Source organism: Spea bombifrons, chromosome 5, assembly GCF_027358695.1.
Source record: "Spea bombifrons isolate aSpeBom1 chromosome 5, aSpeBom1.2.pri, whole genome shotgun sequence".
Lineage (NCBI taxonomy): Eukaryota > Metazoa > Chordata > Amphibia > Anura > Pelobatidae > Spea > Spea bombifrons.
In genome coordinates this window covers 102,152,774-102,172,760 of record NC_071091.1, presented here as the reverse complement: position 1 = coordinate 102,172,760, position 19,987 = coordinate 102,152,774, and the positions used below count along the sequence as shown (strand labels likewise).

The 19,987-nt window shown below is 39.8% G+C and overlaps 1 protein-coding gene across 1 annotated transcript in view; it reads right to left on the bottom strand.

Annotated features, from left to right (window-relative positions):
- Nucleotides 1-16,577, bottom strand: part of FER1L6 (fer-1 like family member 6) — a 53,223-nt gene extending 36,646 nt beyond the window's left edge. The window contains exons 1-6 of the mRNA XM_053466452.1: nucleotides 16,436-16,577; nucleotides 2,805-2,890; nucleotides 2,208-2,337; nucleotides 1,534-1,603; nucleotides 985-1,116; nucleotides 112-174 (exon numbers count right to left, since the gene is read on the bottom strand). Of these exons, the coding sequence (XP_053322427.1) occupies nucleotides 112-174; nucleotides 985-1,116; nucleotides 1,534-1,603; nucleotides 2,208-2,337; nucleotides 2,805-2,890; nucleotides 16,436-16,491 (537 nt within the window). The 5' untranslated portion in view covers nucleotides 16,492-16,577. The remainder of the gene's footprint in view (nucleotides 1-111; nucleotides 175-984; nucleotides 1,117-1,533; nucleotides 1,604-2,207; nucleotides 2,338-2,804; nucleotides 2,891-16,435) is intronic.
- Between the last annotated feature and the right edge of the window lie 3,410 nt (nucleotides 16,578-19,987).

The following is a 19,987-nucleotide window of genomic DNA, read 5'->3' as shown; positions in this document are numbered from 1 at the left end:
CCCTGAGACTGGGGCAAAAACCCTGAGAGTTCCCAGGTATGGCCCTAACGCTCCATATGTTACAGATGCATTGTGGTCCGTCCTATAATCAGTTGGTGACTTTGTACTTACAGACAGCTTTATAATCTTATCAAATAGTTGCTCTTGCGGCCCGATGAAGTCAAAAACAAAATACTGTAAGAATGGAAAACACAAAGCAAGCGTTATTAGCAATTCCCTAATATTTCACATCTACACAATATCTCCACACAATATCCACACAATATCTACACTATCTCTACACAATATCTACACAATATCCACACAATATCCACACAATACACCCAGGAATCTTCCAGCGCATCCGTCTCTTCCAAATACGTTCCCTAAAGGAAATGTATCATAACCTTTTTTCTATAATGACATCTTTTTTTTCAAATTCTTAAGAATTATCGTTAGCTTATATACCGTATGTTTCATGTTTCTTTGTATCACCCAACATGTGATATAAGGAAGAGAGAGAATCATTTGTGTCTTAATATGTGCCCCTAGGTATGTTTTATTCCATATACTATATATATTTATATAGATACACACCTAATAGAGATTCTAGTGCAGCATTGTAAACTGATTTAATCACTATAGCAACAAATAGAGTGTGATTGCTGATTGGACCATTCGACTGGTTGCTATGGTTTCATTTTTATAGATAAACCCAAAGCTGGATTTTCTTTCCTCTACATCTCTCGTGTTTCTTGATTACGTTAAAAAGGCAGAACGTACGGCTGATTAAAGGGAATACGATGATGATGATATACTATAACTTTACACGGAAACGTGAACTTCCCGAGCACATGCTGTTTATGATCATTCTGATGGACGATCGGAAGAGGCCTCTGAGGTCTTGAACAGTTTAGTCCATGAAGTATTGTCAAAGACTTCTTCTAGGGCCAATATAACTATATCAATATAATATAAATATGGATAACGTCCATTTTGGGGTACCTCGTTGTAAAATGGGGCGTTGGTTCCTTCTTTAACTGACGTTTGCTTCTTTTCATCTCCGATCTCTATGATCACAACGGGATCGATGTTTTCACCAATCAGCTGCCTGGCTTCTGTGATTGTTATCGCAATCTGTGGGCAAAGGGATGCACACAAATAGTTAACTGAGGACAGTCATGGTGACTTTTAATCTCCCAACAGTCCTGGATTTTGCGGGACAGTCCAAAATCTGGTAGCTGCCCCACTGTCCTGCTTTTGGGGCAATGGGGAGCATGGCTGGTTAGGGAGATCCTCTGACCTCCCCTAACAATGGCGATCTGTACCTCTGGGACAGGGTCCTTAACTTCTGTTGTATCTGTATCACCCTCCTCAGAATTGTACAGCGCTGAGGAATATGTCAGCACTTAATAATTAAATAATAACAATAATAATTTTAAGAAATAGAATACTATTCTTTAAAACGTAAAATCATGATTTTTAATCAAGTAAGAAATAGATGACAAACTGACAATGTGGCAGTTCTCGGAACGTCATGCCATGACCAGCCACGTTCTGTATACTTAACTGGTAGGTTTGGATCCTTGTGTCTCCATCGTGAATCTTGGGTACCAGCTTTGACCTGAAGAAAACCACCATTAATCAAAAATGATTCATACTTGTCATTTTACATTTTTTCCCTTAAAACATAAAACTTTGTAGAAAACCGGTATTTCCCCAGATATTGGTTAACTACACCATGCACGGCCAGGTAAACCAGGATTTGGCTGGATAGCTGCAAATCATAGGAGATGGACCATACTATTGCAGATGGATCATACCATTGGAGATGATGGACCATACCATTGGAGATGATGGACCATACCATTAGTTTAGATCTGTATCAGGTCTGGGTAAGTTTGGTTGTTTTTTGGACGGCCATATAATAAAATCAGCTTCGTCAATTCTGTTTTAAGTAACATTCTATTTTTTTTTTAAATCCTGCAATACATTCCTTCAAAAATTAATTTTTTTAATACTAATAAGTCCATCATAGATCCCAACTATCCCATACTCTAGAAGAATGTAAAGCTCTCTGATGAGGTAGATAAGTCTAAAATACATGACTAAAGTCTCGTGTTTCATTGATGTGTACATTTGGAGTGCAGATATAATGCGGTCCTGCTTTTAATTCGATGTTGATTTAGTGTACTGTTCACTGATGAAAAGGAGGTGTTATCGCATACCTTTTCTTCTGCGAAGCCAAAGAAAGAGAGGTGCTCGAGGCGGACAGGTCACTAAATAAACTCTCGTTACTCGCCCCCATGTCACCGCCAGTGGCATCTCCATGAGCGCTCTCTGTATCATCATGCGTGTCTGAAACAGTTCATAAATGTGAGTGTTACACATATTTTAAGTGAGACCTAAACACCAAGGACTAGTTTTAGAAGTACACCTGCTTAAAAACAGGTGTGGATATCCCTGATTTATTTTATCTAATGTTTTTATTCTCAGTTTAAGATGCAACTGGAGAAGCCCGCCAAATTATGTCTCTACTGACATCAAAGTGTATATATAATTTATTGGCCGCTGGCCTTAAAGGGCCAGGGATAATTTTAATGCCCTGTCCGTGATGTATCTTGACACGTAACCCGTCAGCCAAATTATTAGATAGAGAAGGCAGCGAACCAAAAGCTGCAGTGATTAAGTGTGGGAATACGGTTTCGTTTCAGGTTCAAGGTGAGCAACCGATATGTTGATTGGTCTTTAAGGAAATACGCCGGGTTCTAATCACCTCTGAGTCCTTTTTATGAGAGTTGTAGTGTTTATTTACTAGGCCTTACCGAGTGCACCCTTGTTTGCGATTGTTAATCCCTTGTCGCCTTTCTTCTTCTTCTTGTGTAGGTGTAATCCAGAGAACAGCCCCTTTCTGAGAAGAAATACAGAATGTTTTGGGAGATTTAGATCACGGAGTTCTAATAATGACTAATTATCTTATTGGTTAAGATCGTTAACCCTGAATGTTTATAAAAATGGGAAATAATGTATTGTGTGGGACAGCATTCATTTTCACTGGTTCAAAGAGCCATCTCTACGCGATGTAGTAAAGCTTTGGGAGCTATGATGTCATTTTTAAAATCCCTCTCCCGGGCCAGAAGGTGCTAGTCCTCTCGTGTAAATAAATCTGTATCCTTATAGACCATTGGAGCCATTCGCATTTTTTGGTGTAAAGCTTGTTGCTGATAGAAAACTTTAGGACACAAATCTATGTCACGGTGATCTGTCAGTAATGTACTAAGGGTTTAATTAAAAAGTTTTCTGAGTGAGCTTTTCAGCTACTCTGTATCATATATGTCACTGTCACAATTTGTATTTTACCTCTTTCCCTTTCAATGTGCATTCTAAGGTTCTTCTAGTAACATATATATCAGTAAATATACATCTAGGGGAGGGCTGACAAGGGGGGGAGGGTTGATGCCCCCCTCACCTGGTCTAATATTGAAGAGTTTGGGCCACTGCCTGAACATTTTACTTGTAATTCCACATACAGCCACCAGGGTTCTAGATGAACAAGAAGAATTTACTTTATTATTATGATTATTATGATTACTATTATTATTATTATTATTATTTTATCAAGCGCCATCATATTCCTGTCTCCATTCTGTAGTGGCTTTGTTTTATTCATTTACTTTCTGTTAATAAGTTTTGGAGAAGACAGGGTAGGTCATGTTGGGCACGTTGTCTTCCAATTGTGCTTATTAGTGGGCCACTAGGATAGCGATTTCCTTCCCTTCTTCCAGCCGACCTCCAGGTGAGGAGAAGGCAAAGAACTCTGGGAGAAGGAATTGATTAAAAAATCAATTTCATACCCTTTACCCCCAGTAAAGGGTATTAAAGATGTATCTATCAATATCTAACATGCAATATGTGACCTACAGAAGATATCATACACATTCCAGCCTGATACATACATCTAAACATCAATGGTGATCGTTATCTTGTACAAGCCAAGCCATGTCTGATCTGTCTAGGGCACCAGCGAAGGTTATCTTAAAACCTCCGCAATTGGTAGCAGAGGCTTTTACCAAATTAAGTTCCACGTGTATAACTACTACAGAATCCATCGTAGAGCAAGAAATGTATCTGTTAGCGGTTGACCTCAAGGATGGAATCATTTTTTGGATTGTTTGAAATGTTTAATTAACATGGATCCTGTGTAATTATATACAATTATATATATATATACATATATATATATATATATACATATATATATATATATATATATATATATATATATATACACATATATCTCAAGTACACCCCCTATCAGGATGTAATAACAATCATCGGTTCCTTAGCAGGTCTAAAAAAAAAAAAGTAGGTAAATACAATCCAGATGAACAACAACACTTATTACACAGTGTCATGATTTATTCAACAAAAATAAAGCCAAAATGGAGAAGAAGTAAGTACACCTCATGATTTAATAGCTTGTAGAACCACTTTTCTTGTGGAACTAGAAGAAGTTCAAAGGAGGGCTACAACATTAATAAGGGGATTGGGAGATACTAGTTATGAAGAGAGACTAAAAAAGTTAAAATTATATACGCTAGAAAAACAGCGTCTCAGAGGGGATATGATAACATTATACAAATATATGCAGGGCCAATATATGCCAATATAACAGACTCTTCAGTGACCTGTTCATTAACAGAAATATACAAAGAACAAGAGTCACCCTCTGAGACTGGAAGAGCGGGGATTTCATAGACGGCAAAGGAAGGGATTCTTCACAGTGAGGACAATAAAGGTATGGAATTCACTGCCAAGGGAGGTGGTGTTATCCAATACATTAGATGCCTTCAAAAGGGGCCTCGATCTTTTCTTAGAAAAGCATGACATACAGGGATATAAATAGAATAACATTAATATTTTAGAGCTTCTTGATCCAAGGAGAAATCCGATTGCCTCTTGGAGTTAAGAAGGAATTTTTCCTCTGATGGCAGAATTGGAAGTAGCTTAATTAGGGTTTTTTTTGCCTTCTTTTGGATCAAGAATAGGAAGGTTAGGTAGAAGGGTTGAACTTGATGGACCTAGGTTTTTTTTTTTCAACCTTATGAACTATGTAAATATGTACCTTTAAGTAGCAATAACTTGAAGTAATCATTTTCTGTATGACTATCAGTATCTCACATACTTGTCTTTTGCTAATTGTGCTGTCATGATCTTTAACATTTAACATGCTGAGGCCTGTAGAGTCCGTGATGTAACGCTTGGGTTTTTTGCAATTATTCTGAGCATCGCAAAGCCTGATCTTGAGGTGAATTTTCTGGGACGTCCATTCCTGGGAAGACTGACAACTGTCTTGAATGTTTTCTACTTTTGAATAATCTTTCTCACTGTAGAATGATGGACTTTAAAGTGTTTAGAACTGACCTGATAATTCTTCCCAGATTGATGGGCAGCAACAATTGCGTATCTAAGATCATTGTTGATGTAATTCTACTTGACATTGTGTTAACATACCTGAATGTTCCAGAAGAGCAAACTGCTAAAACTTTGGCTTTTATAGAGGTGGTCACACTTGCTGATGATCAATTAATCAAGAGCAATTGAGTAGCAGCCCCTGTCTGCTATTAAGCATCTTAATTCCTATGGAACCAGTAAGTGTGTACTTAGTTTTTCACACATGGCTTCTCCATTTTGGCTTTATTTGTTTTGGCTATATCATGACACGGTGTAATATGTCATGTGTTGTTGTTCAACTGAGCTTGTATTTACCTATTTTTTATATCTGCATAATAACAGATGATTGTTATGTCCTGATATGTAAAACCATAACATTCAAACAGGGTGTACTTTCTTTTTCACATGGCTGTATATATATATATGTATACATATATGACAAATGGCAGGCTTATTTGTATTTTTACATTATTTGCATGTGAGAAGTGAGGACCACTGATGTAGAACGTTTTACCTTTAAGGATGCAAGCAGTGAGATATCCAAAAAGTCCTAGTTAAACTCTGTAGGAACTTTCTGTTAGTTCCACACAAGCGCTGATCAACAGTAAATATATATATATATATATATATATACATACACGTATATATACACACACACATACATATATATATATATTAAGTAAAATCAAAAATGGTTTTCAGAGCTGAAACGTTACTAGTTTTGTCACATTTTGCCAAAGACCTCAACCAAGCTTATGTATTAAAAGCCATGAAGAAGGAGCCCGCTCCAGACTGACACTGACATTCTGCCCATTCTGTCTGAGACCCTGGGACCCAGACATTCATCTCTGATATGTAATGGCACAAACAGGCAATAGGCAGAAAGTCCAGAACATGCACCAACGACATCCAAAGGAGTGACTCCTTGTGCCCCTAAGAAAGTCTTCTCTAACCTTAACTTGTAATAAGAATACATAATAATCATCAATCCAGAGTGATCTTAAATAATAAAAACAAACTTAAAATGTATAGATCAACAGGTGTTTGCACTATGCAGCTCTGGGTAGAACATCACGGACATGTTGCCTCAACCCTTCTTAACATTGCATGACATTAAACCACCTCCATGTATATTAATATTTTATATATAAGTACGTATGGCAAAGAACAATTGTTTAGTAGAAACCTGTCTTCATTGGGTATGGGTTAAAAATCAAACTTTATTCCTCTATAGAAACATAGAATTTAACTGCAGATAAGACCCATTCAGCCCATCTAGTTGCCCATGTAAAGACGCAGATCTTAATCAGTCGTTGGTCTCAGGATAGCTTTACATCTATCCAATGCATGTTTAGATTCCTTCACAGGTTTATATACCTCTGCTGGGAGGCTGTTTCACTTGTCTACCACCCTTATGGCGTAGAGTGGCAGGAAACCAATAGCCACGATGGCCTGGGATGTGAGACTCACCTGTGGCCGTGTGGACTGCTCTCGGCTGAATCCATGCTTGTAAATGCTATGGGGAAAGTGCCATTTGATGCTCCGTCAGCTCTCTGGCTATACGTGAGAAGTGCTCTCTTACATGTGGCTTATCTGGTTTGTAAACAGAAGCCTAGGACTGAAATCAGAAATCCCCACAGTGTACACAGTCCAGCCCATGACCGCCTTTCAGCCGCAACACTTTCTAGCCTCTAAATAGATACGTTTCAGTTGAAGTAGGAAGGAGATGTACTAATAACATTTTATTATTTATTGATTTATATAGCTCTGCTATATACCGCAGTGCTGTACAACGGCTCAACAGGACAGCAAAATAGTGCAAGACTTCACAATCTGGAAGTACAAAAACAAAAGGTGAGGAGGGCCCTGCTCAAAGGAGCTTACAATCGAAAATCAACTTTTGCCAGCGCTTGCAGTAACTAAAAAACGTAAGGGAGGTCTGGTACCTCCTGGCTTGGGGGGCAGGCAACACCAAGTGGACCAATCGGCCCCTTGCCTTGCCTCGGTACCTAACATACACACTGGCACACATATTTACACACTCTCTTACACAAACCTGCATGCTAAAACACACACTCACTAAAAAACGTACTCATACGCTCAAACTCTAACATACATGTACACACTCATGCTTACACACACACTCTTGCTAACACACACTTACATGCTCATGCTAACACACTTACTCTCTACATACACACATACATACGCACTCCTTCCCTCCCTCCTTAACTCTCTTATGCTCTTACCCCGGAACCTTCTTTCAATCTGCCTATACATATATATATATATATATATATAAACTAGGTGATCTAAAACAACAGAGAAATTGGCGTAAAAACAAACAATTCCTTTAAAGTTAAGTTTACGTAATCGTAGACATTTTATTATCATCCTCTTATTTTACTGCTGTTTAATACTTTGGTTTTAAGAGTTAGGGAAATGTTTTGTTGTCATTTTGTTCCATTAGCGATGGAGATATTTTATCATTTTCCTTATAAAAACAAATAAGTATGAGAATTATTAGTTCAAATAAAGGAGGGAATGAAAGTGAAGGTACAGAAAAGCATTACTTTGATCCTGGCTTTCGCCCCACCTTGGAAAAATGTTTGTGGACCGTCCTGGCAGCCAAAGTATGCGACGGGGACAAAGCCCCGGAGAAAGTAATTACCGCTAGCGACACAATGGACATTACTTACATATATTTACACACCCCTCAAACATGGTAAGAACACAGAACGATATATCGGAACATGTCACATTCAGATTATCCCCCAATCACCGTACCAGGGAACTTCTCAGGGTAGGAGCTCTCCCTCTTCTGATGGGGTGGCTTCAAGAGGCCACAATGCTAGCCAGCCAGCCAGCCATGTTGGTGGGGCTAGACTCATACAATATTGAGTAGGGGGGGTATGTGGGTGGGGAGGGGGTGTGGCTAAATGTTGTTCCCTTGCTTATAGAAAGAGGAGAGTGGTCCAGAGACCCAGGAAAGCAAATCTTCACCCAGAGACTCCAGGTCAAACCTAGATAGTTTCCAAGTATGTCAGCCATCTAGATGCCCCATCACATGTATGGAATTGGAGGTATGTCGTGATAAGTACAGAGGAACTGCACGGTTATTAACATATGTAGTGCAAGAACCTCATGTGCATACCTGGGAACTTCTGGGCTTTGGCTACCCGGAGCCTTCCCTTGCGGGACGTGGCCAGGACTGCACACCGGCGTCGGCGGGTGGTCCCGCTGCCATCGGGGGCGTTCCTGCTGCCGTTAGGGGCGTTCCTGCTGCCATTGTGGGTGTTCCCACTGCTGTTGGGGGCGTTCCTGCTGACGGCAGTGGGAAACACCCCCATTTAAAGGAAAAATGGGCGGGGAGCAGTGCTTGTCAAGGCCCTGCTCCCTTGACCTGGAGGACTCGGGTCTTGACCCGGAGAACCGGAGGTGCAGCGCTCACCCGGCAATCTCCGGGTCAAACCCGCAGAGTTCCCAGGTAGGCTCATGTGTGATGCCAAAAAGGTATATCTGGATAAAATAACACACATTTTTTTAATGGCATAAAGAAGTCTACTTTGCGTGGGCTCCAATGCATTTTACCGCATGCGAATCTGTGCGATGCATTCCCCGTCTAGTATAGTCTCCTCTTCCTCCTACTCTGCCTGTTCCTACTAAAGCGGACGACGCACTTCATTCCAGAAACACAAAACCGAAAGAACAAATCCAGCGGCGTGACTTTGCAGAAGGCTCGGGTTCAGGTACGTGAGTAAGATGAGATTGTGTTTGTAGAAAGGGTGTTCTTAATCGCCTCTGATAAGCGTAGGTGGGGTATCCTAGCCTGAGAATGGCGTGTGATGCCCAATTTCTTTCTCGTACTGAGAAAAAAATGGAAAATCCTTCACTAAAATTCTGTGATTTCATATATTTGGAACACGCCAGATACACGCACAGAACACGCTCTGTCTGGTTACATACAGTTAGAAGCTGCTGATTCGCAGACGAAAAATATGTCCTGTAAGGACACATAAACACACAAAAATGACTTCTCGCCGCTATTGTAACAAAGACTTTCAAGCTATCAGTGCCCTCGACTTGTGTCACATGACATAAATATAGCGTAGCTGCCAACATTCCCGACTTTGCCAGAGCAGTCCTAAACAAGGCTCGGAACAGTATATGTAACATCCATTCAACAAAATGGAGAAACTGTGACATCATAAAGAGACGACACTGTCAGGGAAATGATTGGTTTGCACCGAGATATAGGGGTGCAGCTTGTTTTTAGTTGCACCCCTATATATATATATATATGTGACTCATATTAATAAAGTCCTACTTGGGTAATAGAACATCTGCTCTACTTTGAAAATGTAACTAATTATTATGCTAATACCCCTTAAGGGCATATCTACTAAGACGCAGCTCGTAACTATCGCCCTACTCCCTTGACACACGTCCAGCCCAGCGTGGGTGGGAGAGAGCGGATCTCCTGGCAGAGCTCCCGGGTGAGTCAGTTTCTGTAAATGTGGGTAAGACGTCTTCAAATAAAATACATAGTATGGAAGGGTGAGAAGGAGCTCATAGATTATTATCCAACCCTTGGTCTGAGCGCCATGCAGTCCATCACGCTTCTTCCAAGGTGACGAGGGACGCATGGATTTGGGTCCCAAAAGTGGGACTGTCTCTCCTAGGGAAAGAGGGACATTTGGGAGATATGCAGATCCTCAGAACAGTGACACTATTACGGGTGTAGGTAAGAGGGGCAGCTTCTACAGGGACCACAAAAAAAAATGGTGCACTTCCCGGTGACAATGCTCCCGCATGACCTATGACCTTGCCCCTGACCCCAACATCCCAAATTATAGACGTTATACCATATACCTAATATACTTATATATATATATATATATATATATATAATATATATATATATTATATATAATATATACTAAAATAATACAATATATATAATAATATACGAAAATATAATAGTATACGTTATATACCTTATATACCTAAGCCCTCCAATGCCCTTGTCTGCCATCACGTGGCATTGCATATTAGGAGCTCTTTAACAGCAGAAATTACATGCCTTCTGACCTTTTTTTTTAAAATATATTTTGTCCCTGAAGTCTAGAATGTTAACATTTTTATAGACTGAATCAGATGTTAAGTTTTACCAAATTATTTATTCTGTCAAAGCGTTTCTTTTTAATGTGGCTTGACTACGTATTGAGGGGACATAAGTCATAAATTCTAGAATTCTGTGTCTGGGAGCACATGAGCTGAAATTCAGCATTTGAGATCCAAGCAATTAATCATGCTTTGACAGAAATATGCAAAGAAAGATGTATGAATTTTTACCACATTCTACAGGGGTTTTTTTTTACTAAACCGCCACCTTCTGGTCAATATGGGAATTGCACAAAAAAATGGGGCACTTCCCGGTCGCAATGCTCCTGTATGACCTATGATCTTGCCCCAGACCCCAACATCCCAAGTTATAGCCGTTATACTACGTGATGCACCTAATATACTAATATATTTATATATATAAAATATAATATACTAATATATTATATATAATATATACGAAAATATAACAATGTATTTAATAATATACTAAAATTTAATAATATACTAATATACGTTATATACCGAAGCAATTGATCATGCTTTGACAGAACCTGGAATGTAATTGCACCATAAATTTATAGCAAAAATAAGAGGCTTTTGAAATATCTTCTCTGAAGATTTCTAGCTGCAAAGAAATATGTATGAATTTTTACCACATTCTGCAGGGTTTTTTTTTTTTTACTAAAACACCACCTTCTGGTCAATATGGGAATTGCACACAAATTATACTCAACCTACTTAATCAGTTTATCGCAAATATGTATTTCCTGACTCAATAGGGATTATAGACTGTGGTTGTTACTTTATTTTCTGTCACTAGCAATAAAATATTTTATTCCGCTTTAATTTTGTTCACTGGTTTAATATGAATATATCAGCAGTTCAGTATATATATATATATATATATATATATATATATATATATATATATATATATATAGTTGTTAGATTGTGAGCTCCTTTGAGCATGGACCTCCTTACCTTTTGTTTCTATAGATCATATTGTTACGAGATGCACTACTTGTTATGTCCTGTTTGCCCACTGTACAGCACCGTGGAATATTATGGTGCTATATAAAATACATAATTAAAGCATCAATGTGAATAAGGGACACAGGGAGGATTTTAATTTCCTTCAAACCATTTCTTCCTATTTCTTGTGCTAATTTTTTGCACAGTAAGGTGACTGTAGGGTTAATATATCTCTCTGTTCTATTTACTCCTAAACTCGTTTGAGCCGGGCCCTCCTCACCTGTTGTTTCGGTAAGTCAAATTGTTATGTTATATACTAATTGTTATGTCCTGTCTACCCATTGTACAGCGCTACAGCATATGATGGCGCTATATAAAACAATAAATAATAATGCAGATAAAAACCAACAGCCCCGTCTCCTCTGCCCATTCCCTACCTCTGAAGCTCAGACAGGAATGTATTTTCATGTATGTTGCCCTCTTGTGGTAATATTTAGGTACTGCAAATCAGGTGGGATTATTTAAAAAGCAAACTCTGCCTTCGCACCATTTAGCGAAGGCAGAATTGCACATAAAGTTCATTTAGCTATAGTTTGTGTTTTCTGTCCGTGCAATTCTTTTGGAAATATATGGTGTTCAGGTTCACTTCATCAAAAGCTGAGCAGCTCTGGAACACCAGGCAAAAGCTAATGCTCACATAGTCAGTTCGAGTGAAGATGGTGTACCGCCAGCTAGCGGCTCACCAGCATTTGCCAGGTTGATGGGAAAGCCTAGGATTAGCGGCATATGGGTGCAGTATTTCTTCTGTGCCCCCCACCTCCTTAACCAACACACAGCTGCCCCCCCTAACACTATACAATAACATGCAATCACACGAACACACACACGCTAACACTATATACTAACATTACTAACACTCCCACAAACACTATATGCTGACACGCAGACTTTTGTAAATGCCGCTAACACACTCTCTAAGGCTACAGAGTGACACACAAACTCTAACACCATACACTAATACTCGTGGCACATAAACTAATAAATACTGTTTAATACGTATGTTTCAGCTGTAAGACATACTTCCAATACATAATCTGTGAGGGTGACCTAAGCGTTTTTAGGTCTCTATTACAGGCTCTTTAGGTTTGGAACAAGATATTGAACTTCCCAGGCTACCAGGAGCTCTCAAGGGGTGGGGCAAGATGCACATAGGGGTGGGGCTATCCCCAGACATCCTTTAGTGTGGGAGGGAAGTGGGTGGTTGGTGGGCAGGGAGGAGGTATGGCTAGATGCTGCTCACGTGGTTAAAGAAAGAAGAAACTAATCCAGAGACCCAGGGAAGCAGGACTTTAGCCGGAGACTCTGGGTCAAACTCAGAGAGCTCCTATTTATAATTATTAATTCCAGTACAAACAGATAGGAGTGCAGTGATTGGGTTATAAGGGTTTAAAGATTTATCTTCTGTCGAACACACGGGGAAATGTTTTAATCGCTTAGACACCGACACTCTACTAATTAAAGTCTATGAAGTATTCAATTGGACGAGCAGGACTTTATTAGTAGCCATGTTCGATCATACGCACGGCCCACCTACTCCCCGCCCACATTGCCCCATGCTTCTGCCTACTTCTTTCTAAATGGAGGCTCTCGGGCTAGCTCCTCCTCCTTACATGAAGCCACTCCCCCAGAAAAGGGTGAGCTCCGGGCATGCATTCGCAGTTATGTGGATTAGGCCGCCATTGACGTAAAAGGGGTTCTGAAATATATAATAGAGGCGAATATCCCATGAACAGGCTGGAGGCTGAAACGGGGGACATCTGCTGAGCACCTACACTAAAGTAAACACAAAAAATAATCATTATAAAAATAATAATAATAATCTTTCCCAGAATTCAATTGGAAAAGTATACAAAAAAGTGAAAGCCAAACCAGGCGAAAACCTGACACGAGTACTTGCAATACTGAAGGCAAACGGGGGACACGGGTAAACAAGCACCAGGTCCAGACTGGGAAACTCCGGGTCTCAGCCCACCTCCCCTCCAAAAATGGCAGGACTGCCCACCGCCATCAGCAGGACCTCCTTCCCGTAATGGGGGGCACTGGGTAGCCGGAGCCAGAAACTTCCCACGCATGGATATACTTTAGTCCTCCTAGTATAATGTCTGAAAGCCACCATGCTTGAGTTCCAGACTTGGGAATGCTGTTGTTTACGTGGGTTGTACACGGTATGCAGACCAAGCATGTAAGATCTTACTAAGAAATTCTTTATTTTCCCCCAAAACACAACGTATTGGCCCCTGAAAGAAAACCTGAAACGGCAGTTTTCTTATTCCAGAGAGACAACCAGAAAAGCTACAAACCAAACAAAAGTCTAAAATACAAATTCGCTGGAATCGAGAGGCGTCGGGTATAAAGAAACTCGATACATCATTTATATGCAAATAAGGAAACCGCTGTATAAAACGGTATTATGGGCTTTACTCAGCGAAGCCTTCTACAGGCGCCTTCCTCTGAATTCCCCCGATATATTAAATATTAACCCTCCTTAACTTCTCAAGACTGACTTGCGGGAGAGAAGAGACACCAGGGGAGTTAATGAACGTCTCTAACGAGGGTCAAACAGAAGGCAGATAAGAGCGGATTCTCGTTAACAGATGGGAAATGTGTTGCCAGAAGGGATGACGTCGACAAGGAAAACACTCATTACGACCTAAGCAAACATTTGTAATTTCTTTGGGATCTGTTTCTTTACTTCTGGATTAGTAATTTATGATAACATCGCGCGATTGCCATTTTGTTCTAAAGGGAGGTTTATATCTAAACATATCGGGCGCATTTCTCTAGAAATACTAGCTGCAGGACATACGTACATTTATATGAGTTATAAGGATACTCCAGAGGATCCATTACTTTGCGTCATTTTACCTCAAATATTGACTTGTATAGAAAAACAAAATGGCCGCCCACAAAACTCTTGGAAGTAAATCGCACGGGCTGTTTCAACTCTTTCTGACCCGCAGACTTGGGAACATTGTACGTCTGAGCGACTCGGAACCCCATAAGGAAAAATCCCAACGGCCACTGGTCTTTAAGTGTGACGTTATACAATGACATCATCATTCTACACGCATGGAATCAATCTGCATCAGTAATACTAAGCTAAACCCATTCCGATTCAAGTTGAACCTGGCAAAAAAATCCTAAAATTTTAACTTTTATAATTAAATTCTATTTAACCCATACCACATCAGATTTCCTACGGACTTCATCGGTCCCTTCCAGAGTCCTGCTGCTCCTGACGAAACATTAAGTTGAATGTTTTCAGTTCTGTATTTTAAGCTCCGAATGTTGAATTACCCAGGCGGATTCGGACGTGTGAGACCAGAACGCTATTTAGTGAAACTTCAAGGTGAAGATCGAGACGATACTTGTGTTAACATGACCCTTAGGGGGGGTAAATCCAAGAGCGCAAAATGTCATTTTACGAAGCTTTTTGAAGTTGATGAACAGTCCTCTAGAACAACATAATTTATACTAGATATTTATCACTAGCCTCATTAATAAAATCTCCGTTATTAGCTGTTTCTTCAACATTTTATATCAGCCTATCAGAATTCCCTCTTTTTTATAGAAACAGTAAAAGGTTGTATATTCTGTGTTAGTCGGTAGGGATTGAAACGCTGGTTATAGTGTTTTCATTAATGTGATTACAAATTTTTTAAATTAGGGCTGCGTCTTTATTATCGGTATTATTATTTATTACCCGTCATCGGTTATGGCAAATACATCATTCTTAACTCGCAGAAAAAAACCACAACATCTAAGAATTTATTCTTACGGGCAAGACGTTCTTTTATTCATGATAAAATTGGGTTTTTTTTCCAGCTACTATATAACAAAATTAGCAATAATGTCCTATAATTATTATTAACTTCTGGAATGAAGCCAAGTGCCCTACCAGGAACATTTGCCGCTTGAAATCTATGAGTGATGAGAAAACCTGCCTCATCTTCACAATTTTATGCAATTGGCTTCTCTTATTATTCCCTGAATATGACATGAAATGCCACGGCGGTTTAAAGTACTAAAAAAAAAAAAAAGTTTTATGAATCGGAACATTCCATTGGTTGCCATGGTAATAAGATCTCTTCAAATTTTGCATAAGAATTAACTAAATTAATTTTCTACATAACCCCATTTTTTTTCTCACGCATTCGGTGGATTAATGGATCATTCCTGACGGATCATCCGCCTAATGGATTATTACTAATCAATAACTAATTCAACACCGCATGTATCAAATCATAAACCTATTATAATCTTAACACCTATCGATAATTGATACTCAATACTATTTATATTATCTATGACATTTAGCTTGTAGTAGACATCAGTACAAACACGCAGAAGAGACTACTGGTATTTATTTAGTCCAAAGTACTCCTCATACCTTTTAGGAGCCTCAGCTTTCTTAGAGTAAGATGTAGAAACAAATTGGGATATTAGAGGTTTTTTCTTCAAAGTGTTACATCTGAAGAAGGGACCTCTGAGGCCTCGAAAGCTTACGTGACTCTCTGTGTTACAACACAGCAATATTCATTTTTCGTATGTTGGTAGATACAACCGTTTACGATTATTTGATCAGTCGCACAAAAGCAATTTACAGAATTGTACAGATCAGGCTATGTTCACATAAATTCTAAATAAATAAAACAAAAAAATGAGCCCTAAAACCCGATGAAGACAATTAGTCGATAAAATGTCACATTTCTGTCAGTTTCTAGTAAATTTCAGACAATTTCCTGAATAATGAGCAGGTTTTTAAATCTGTTAAGGATAAAATATGAAGTATTCTGAATTTTAGCCCATTTTTTTGGGGGGGGGGGGTTCTCAGATACATTACTTTGCCTTTGATGTTTTCTCCGGATCTGTATCTTTTGGCTTCTTCTTTAAATCCATGATCTCCGAGGAGGAACGCACGTCGGATTAAAACATGCCTTTACAGAAGCGCCTGCTAGGAACGTCTGGCTGCGGCCAGGACTCCGGGACACAAAGGGTGGGGTTGTTTGAACTTCTCATTATAACGCGTTAAGATAAGACTGCATTCTGCTGTAAACTAAGAGATTTTTGAGGGACGCATGACCCAGAAAGCCTAAAACCCCAAACATTATTGTTTTTACCCCCCCGAGAATTTTCAATTTTTTCACTTTGGTTTTTTTACATTTTTAAATTTTAAAGGTTGGTGAAAATACAGAAAGGAACATTTTCTGATGCCAAAAGAGGGTTACATAGTGTTTCTGCTCAGTAAATATTCCCCAAAGATTGACGATAAGTGTAACGCCCCCTTTATAAAGGGATTTATTCACTAAATAACGGGGGACGGAGTTTCAGCTCCTTGACAATGCATTATGAATAGGAAACCCCGGTGAGCGTCTCGTACTATAAGCTGGATCTGATAAGCAGAGAGATCTCACAGAGTTTTACTTTCATAGGGCCAACCAGTGACGGACCCTGGCCTAGGGTGGCAGCCCTTCGGCCGCATAATAGGGAGTCTTAGTCTGCCAGTAGCGCCAATACCCAACGGGCCGGTTTTAAAAGGAAGATTACGGATCGTCCCAACGGCTCCATTAACACTATGGTGGGCTTTAAAATGGGGAGCCATCATATGCTTACATAAGAAGTATGGACAGCGGTGCAGCGGGGCGGGTAAATACATCACTGGGGACAACAAAGCTGTTTTGCAGCACAAGGTTAGGGTGTAAAGTTGAACTGTCTGGCAAATGTCCTTTTTATTTTATAAGCCCCCATTATAAAAGGGCCAGCGGGAGAGTTTGCACTCTTAAAAGTGAGGATCTGAGGAGAACGAGATCTGTGGCATAAGTTGGCCGGCGATCATATCTAATCTCCAAGGTTCCCTGAAGCAATCGGCGTCTTAGCCACATAAATTACTTAATTGGGAGGAATAATGTTTCCGAATCTGATGGAAGTTAAGATGGCGGATCCAATGTCACACACGTGTGGGTTTGTAACATAAACGGCTTATCGGATGAACTGAGTTTCAAAAGGGTCCCCAATAAAGAAGAATGCGTATTAAAGTACCGGGTGTAAGTTACCCTAACCCTACATGCATGCTTCAAAACCAGAAACAAAGCACTTATCTGAGGTAGAAGCTGCAGCACAGCTGCTGCTTCTGTCCTCATCCTCTGTGGTTTGGCAATTCTTGCCACCGACTGGCTGCCTGAAGTAGCCAATCAATGGAAGCGCCTGCGTGACCATCATGTGTACGGAGATACGTTCAATGCCAAATAGTTGAGAGGCGGGTAATGGGGCAAAAAAGGAACCCCATTAGAATTTAAGGGACCCCGCAGCGATCATATACAATAAAGCTATATATAATAATAATAATAATAGAGCTTGCGATGGCTGGAGCGTCCCTTTAATAGCCTAAAGACTCCATAGCCCCTCTATGATGCCTCCCGGCTCCTCATCAATACATGAAAAGCAAAGCAAACGTTCACAAGAAGAATACTCCAAAAACCCGGGTGCACATCGATGAACAGAGCCGTTTATTCAGGAAGAAAGTATTGACAGTAATACCAGCTTAAAGGGAGAACTTTTTAAATGTAGACAGCTTTCTTTTCAGACGGAGTCATCGAAGCGAGTCAATCAAAATGCACTTTGTGAAAATCAAAAGGGGAACCAAAAGGGGCTAACATTACCAAATTACCAAACACAAACCATATACCCAGCTACGGAAGGCACTACCAAATATCACACATTGCACTGCTAATATAATATGTGTATTTTCCTGTATAATTAACACAATAATTAACAATTTTATAATCAATTTCCCAACAGAACCCCTGCCGAAATCCAGTTACCGGCGGCACGTTCCCCCCTGTACATTTATATACAGCCATGCAGCGTCTGGAAGCTACATTTAATATAAGATTGAATATTAGACAAATTGGTCCTTTAATAACCGTTGATTCAAAACGCAAGCTGGGTATCTCGCCACAGATACGATAAGCAAAGGGTTAAGTAAAATAATATAAAAAATGAAATAAATTAGTCATTAATGAGACCGTTAAGGTAAGGAGATAATTAAATGTAACGCCAGGAGGCGAATCAATAAGGGGGGCCCGTTGCCGACACAAGTTGTACCGACAGAGTTAGGGGTGCCAAAGCAGGCAGGTTTCTCCAGCAAAAATGACCGAGCTGGCCCTGTGTAATGTATAATTTAATGGCTGAGGAGGCTGGAGAAATCTCACTGATTTAACGTATTATACGAGGTCATCCAAGCTCTTCCTGCAGCAGAAACCCGCCGGGGTTGGACCTTCAGAATGTATAGCGAAGTCACAACCCTCCTTTTGGTGAATAAAACCCCTCTTATTCGTGTTTTCAGCAGGACTTTCTTCCTAGCGTCACTAAAGATGGCAGCTTTCAAAGTCCAGCTCAACTCGGCAATTCCTACCGACATGACCTTCCACCGGTCGGCGCCTAAGTTGCCAAAAGAGCCTGATGATTCCGGAGTAAAGTAATTTTGACTTTGTTTTAGGCATCTGCAGTCGGCAGGAAGGTCCAACTATTTACATTTTGGAGAACCGTCAAATCTGATGTTGAATGAACCTGAAATATCAGAACCCGGAGGGGGGAATTATTAACGGGGGGCTGTTGCGTCCCCAAAATCATTAACCAGAAGCAGAGCAGTCTTCTCCGGATTCACTTTGCAGAGCTTTCTAACGAAAGCCTCTTTCAGTATAAAGAAAAGAAAAAAGCAAAACACCTTTAAGAAACAGTAAAATAAGGAATATCATTTATAGTGTCTTGTGCTGATCTTTGATGACGTGCAGGGGGTGCCGACCGAGGCAGCGGGGGGGCTTTTATTATTTTTACAGTAAACAGCGCACCCGTTTAGAAGACATGTACCGTAATCCACGAGAATATACTTACAGCCCCGACCGCAGCAGGTACGATCGTGTCGTACGCCATAATTTATCAGAATTAACAATTTGCATGGTTCACGTTACCCACGGTCGAAGCATTTTTTTTTTATTATTTACCAATATATTGGGCGTTCAGGATTACAGGTTTTAAATATAGTGCACTTATTTTGTACGCGGCCAATTTCTATATTTTTGGAACATTTACATTTTTTTTATAAGACAGAAAAACAGTTTAAACATACACAAAGTATTTTTTTTTTTTTTACAAAGATTGGTGGGGTACTAATTGAAAGAAAATAACATGAAATCCTAAAAAAAAGCACTTTTTGGGGAATTATGACAAAGGCTAAGGTAGCAGTGTTATTTTTTTTTTTAAAACACGTTTATGGTATTTTGTATATGAAACCCTGCATTTAGACAAGAGCCGAGGCTCTAAGCCAAAGCCACCATTGGCAGTGTCCTCCTTTGAAATAGGTGGTTTAGGGTAAAGGTTGTATAATTAAAATGGT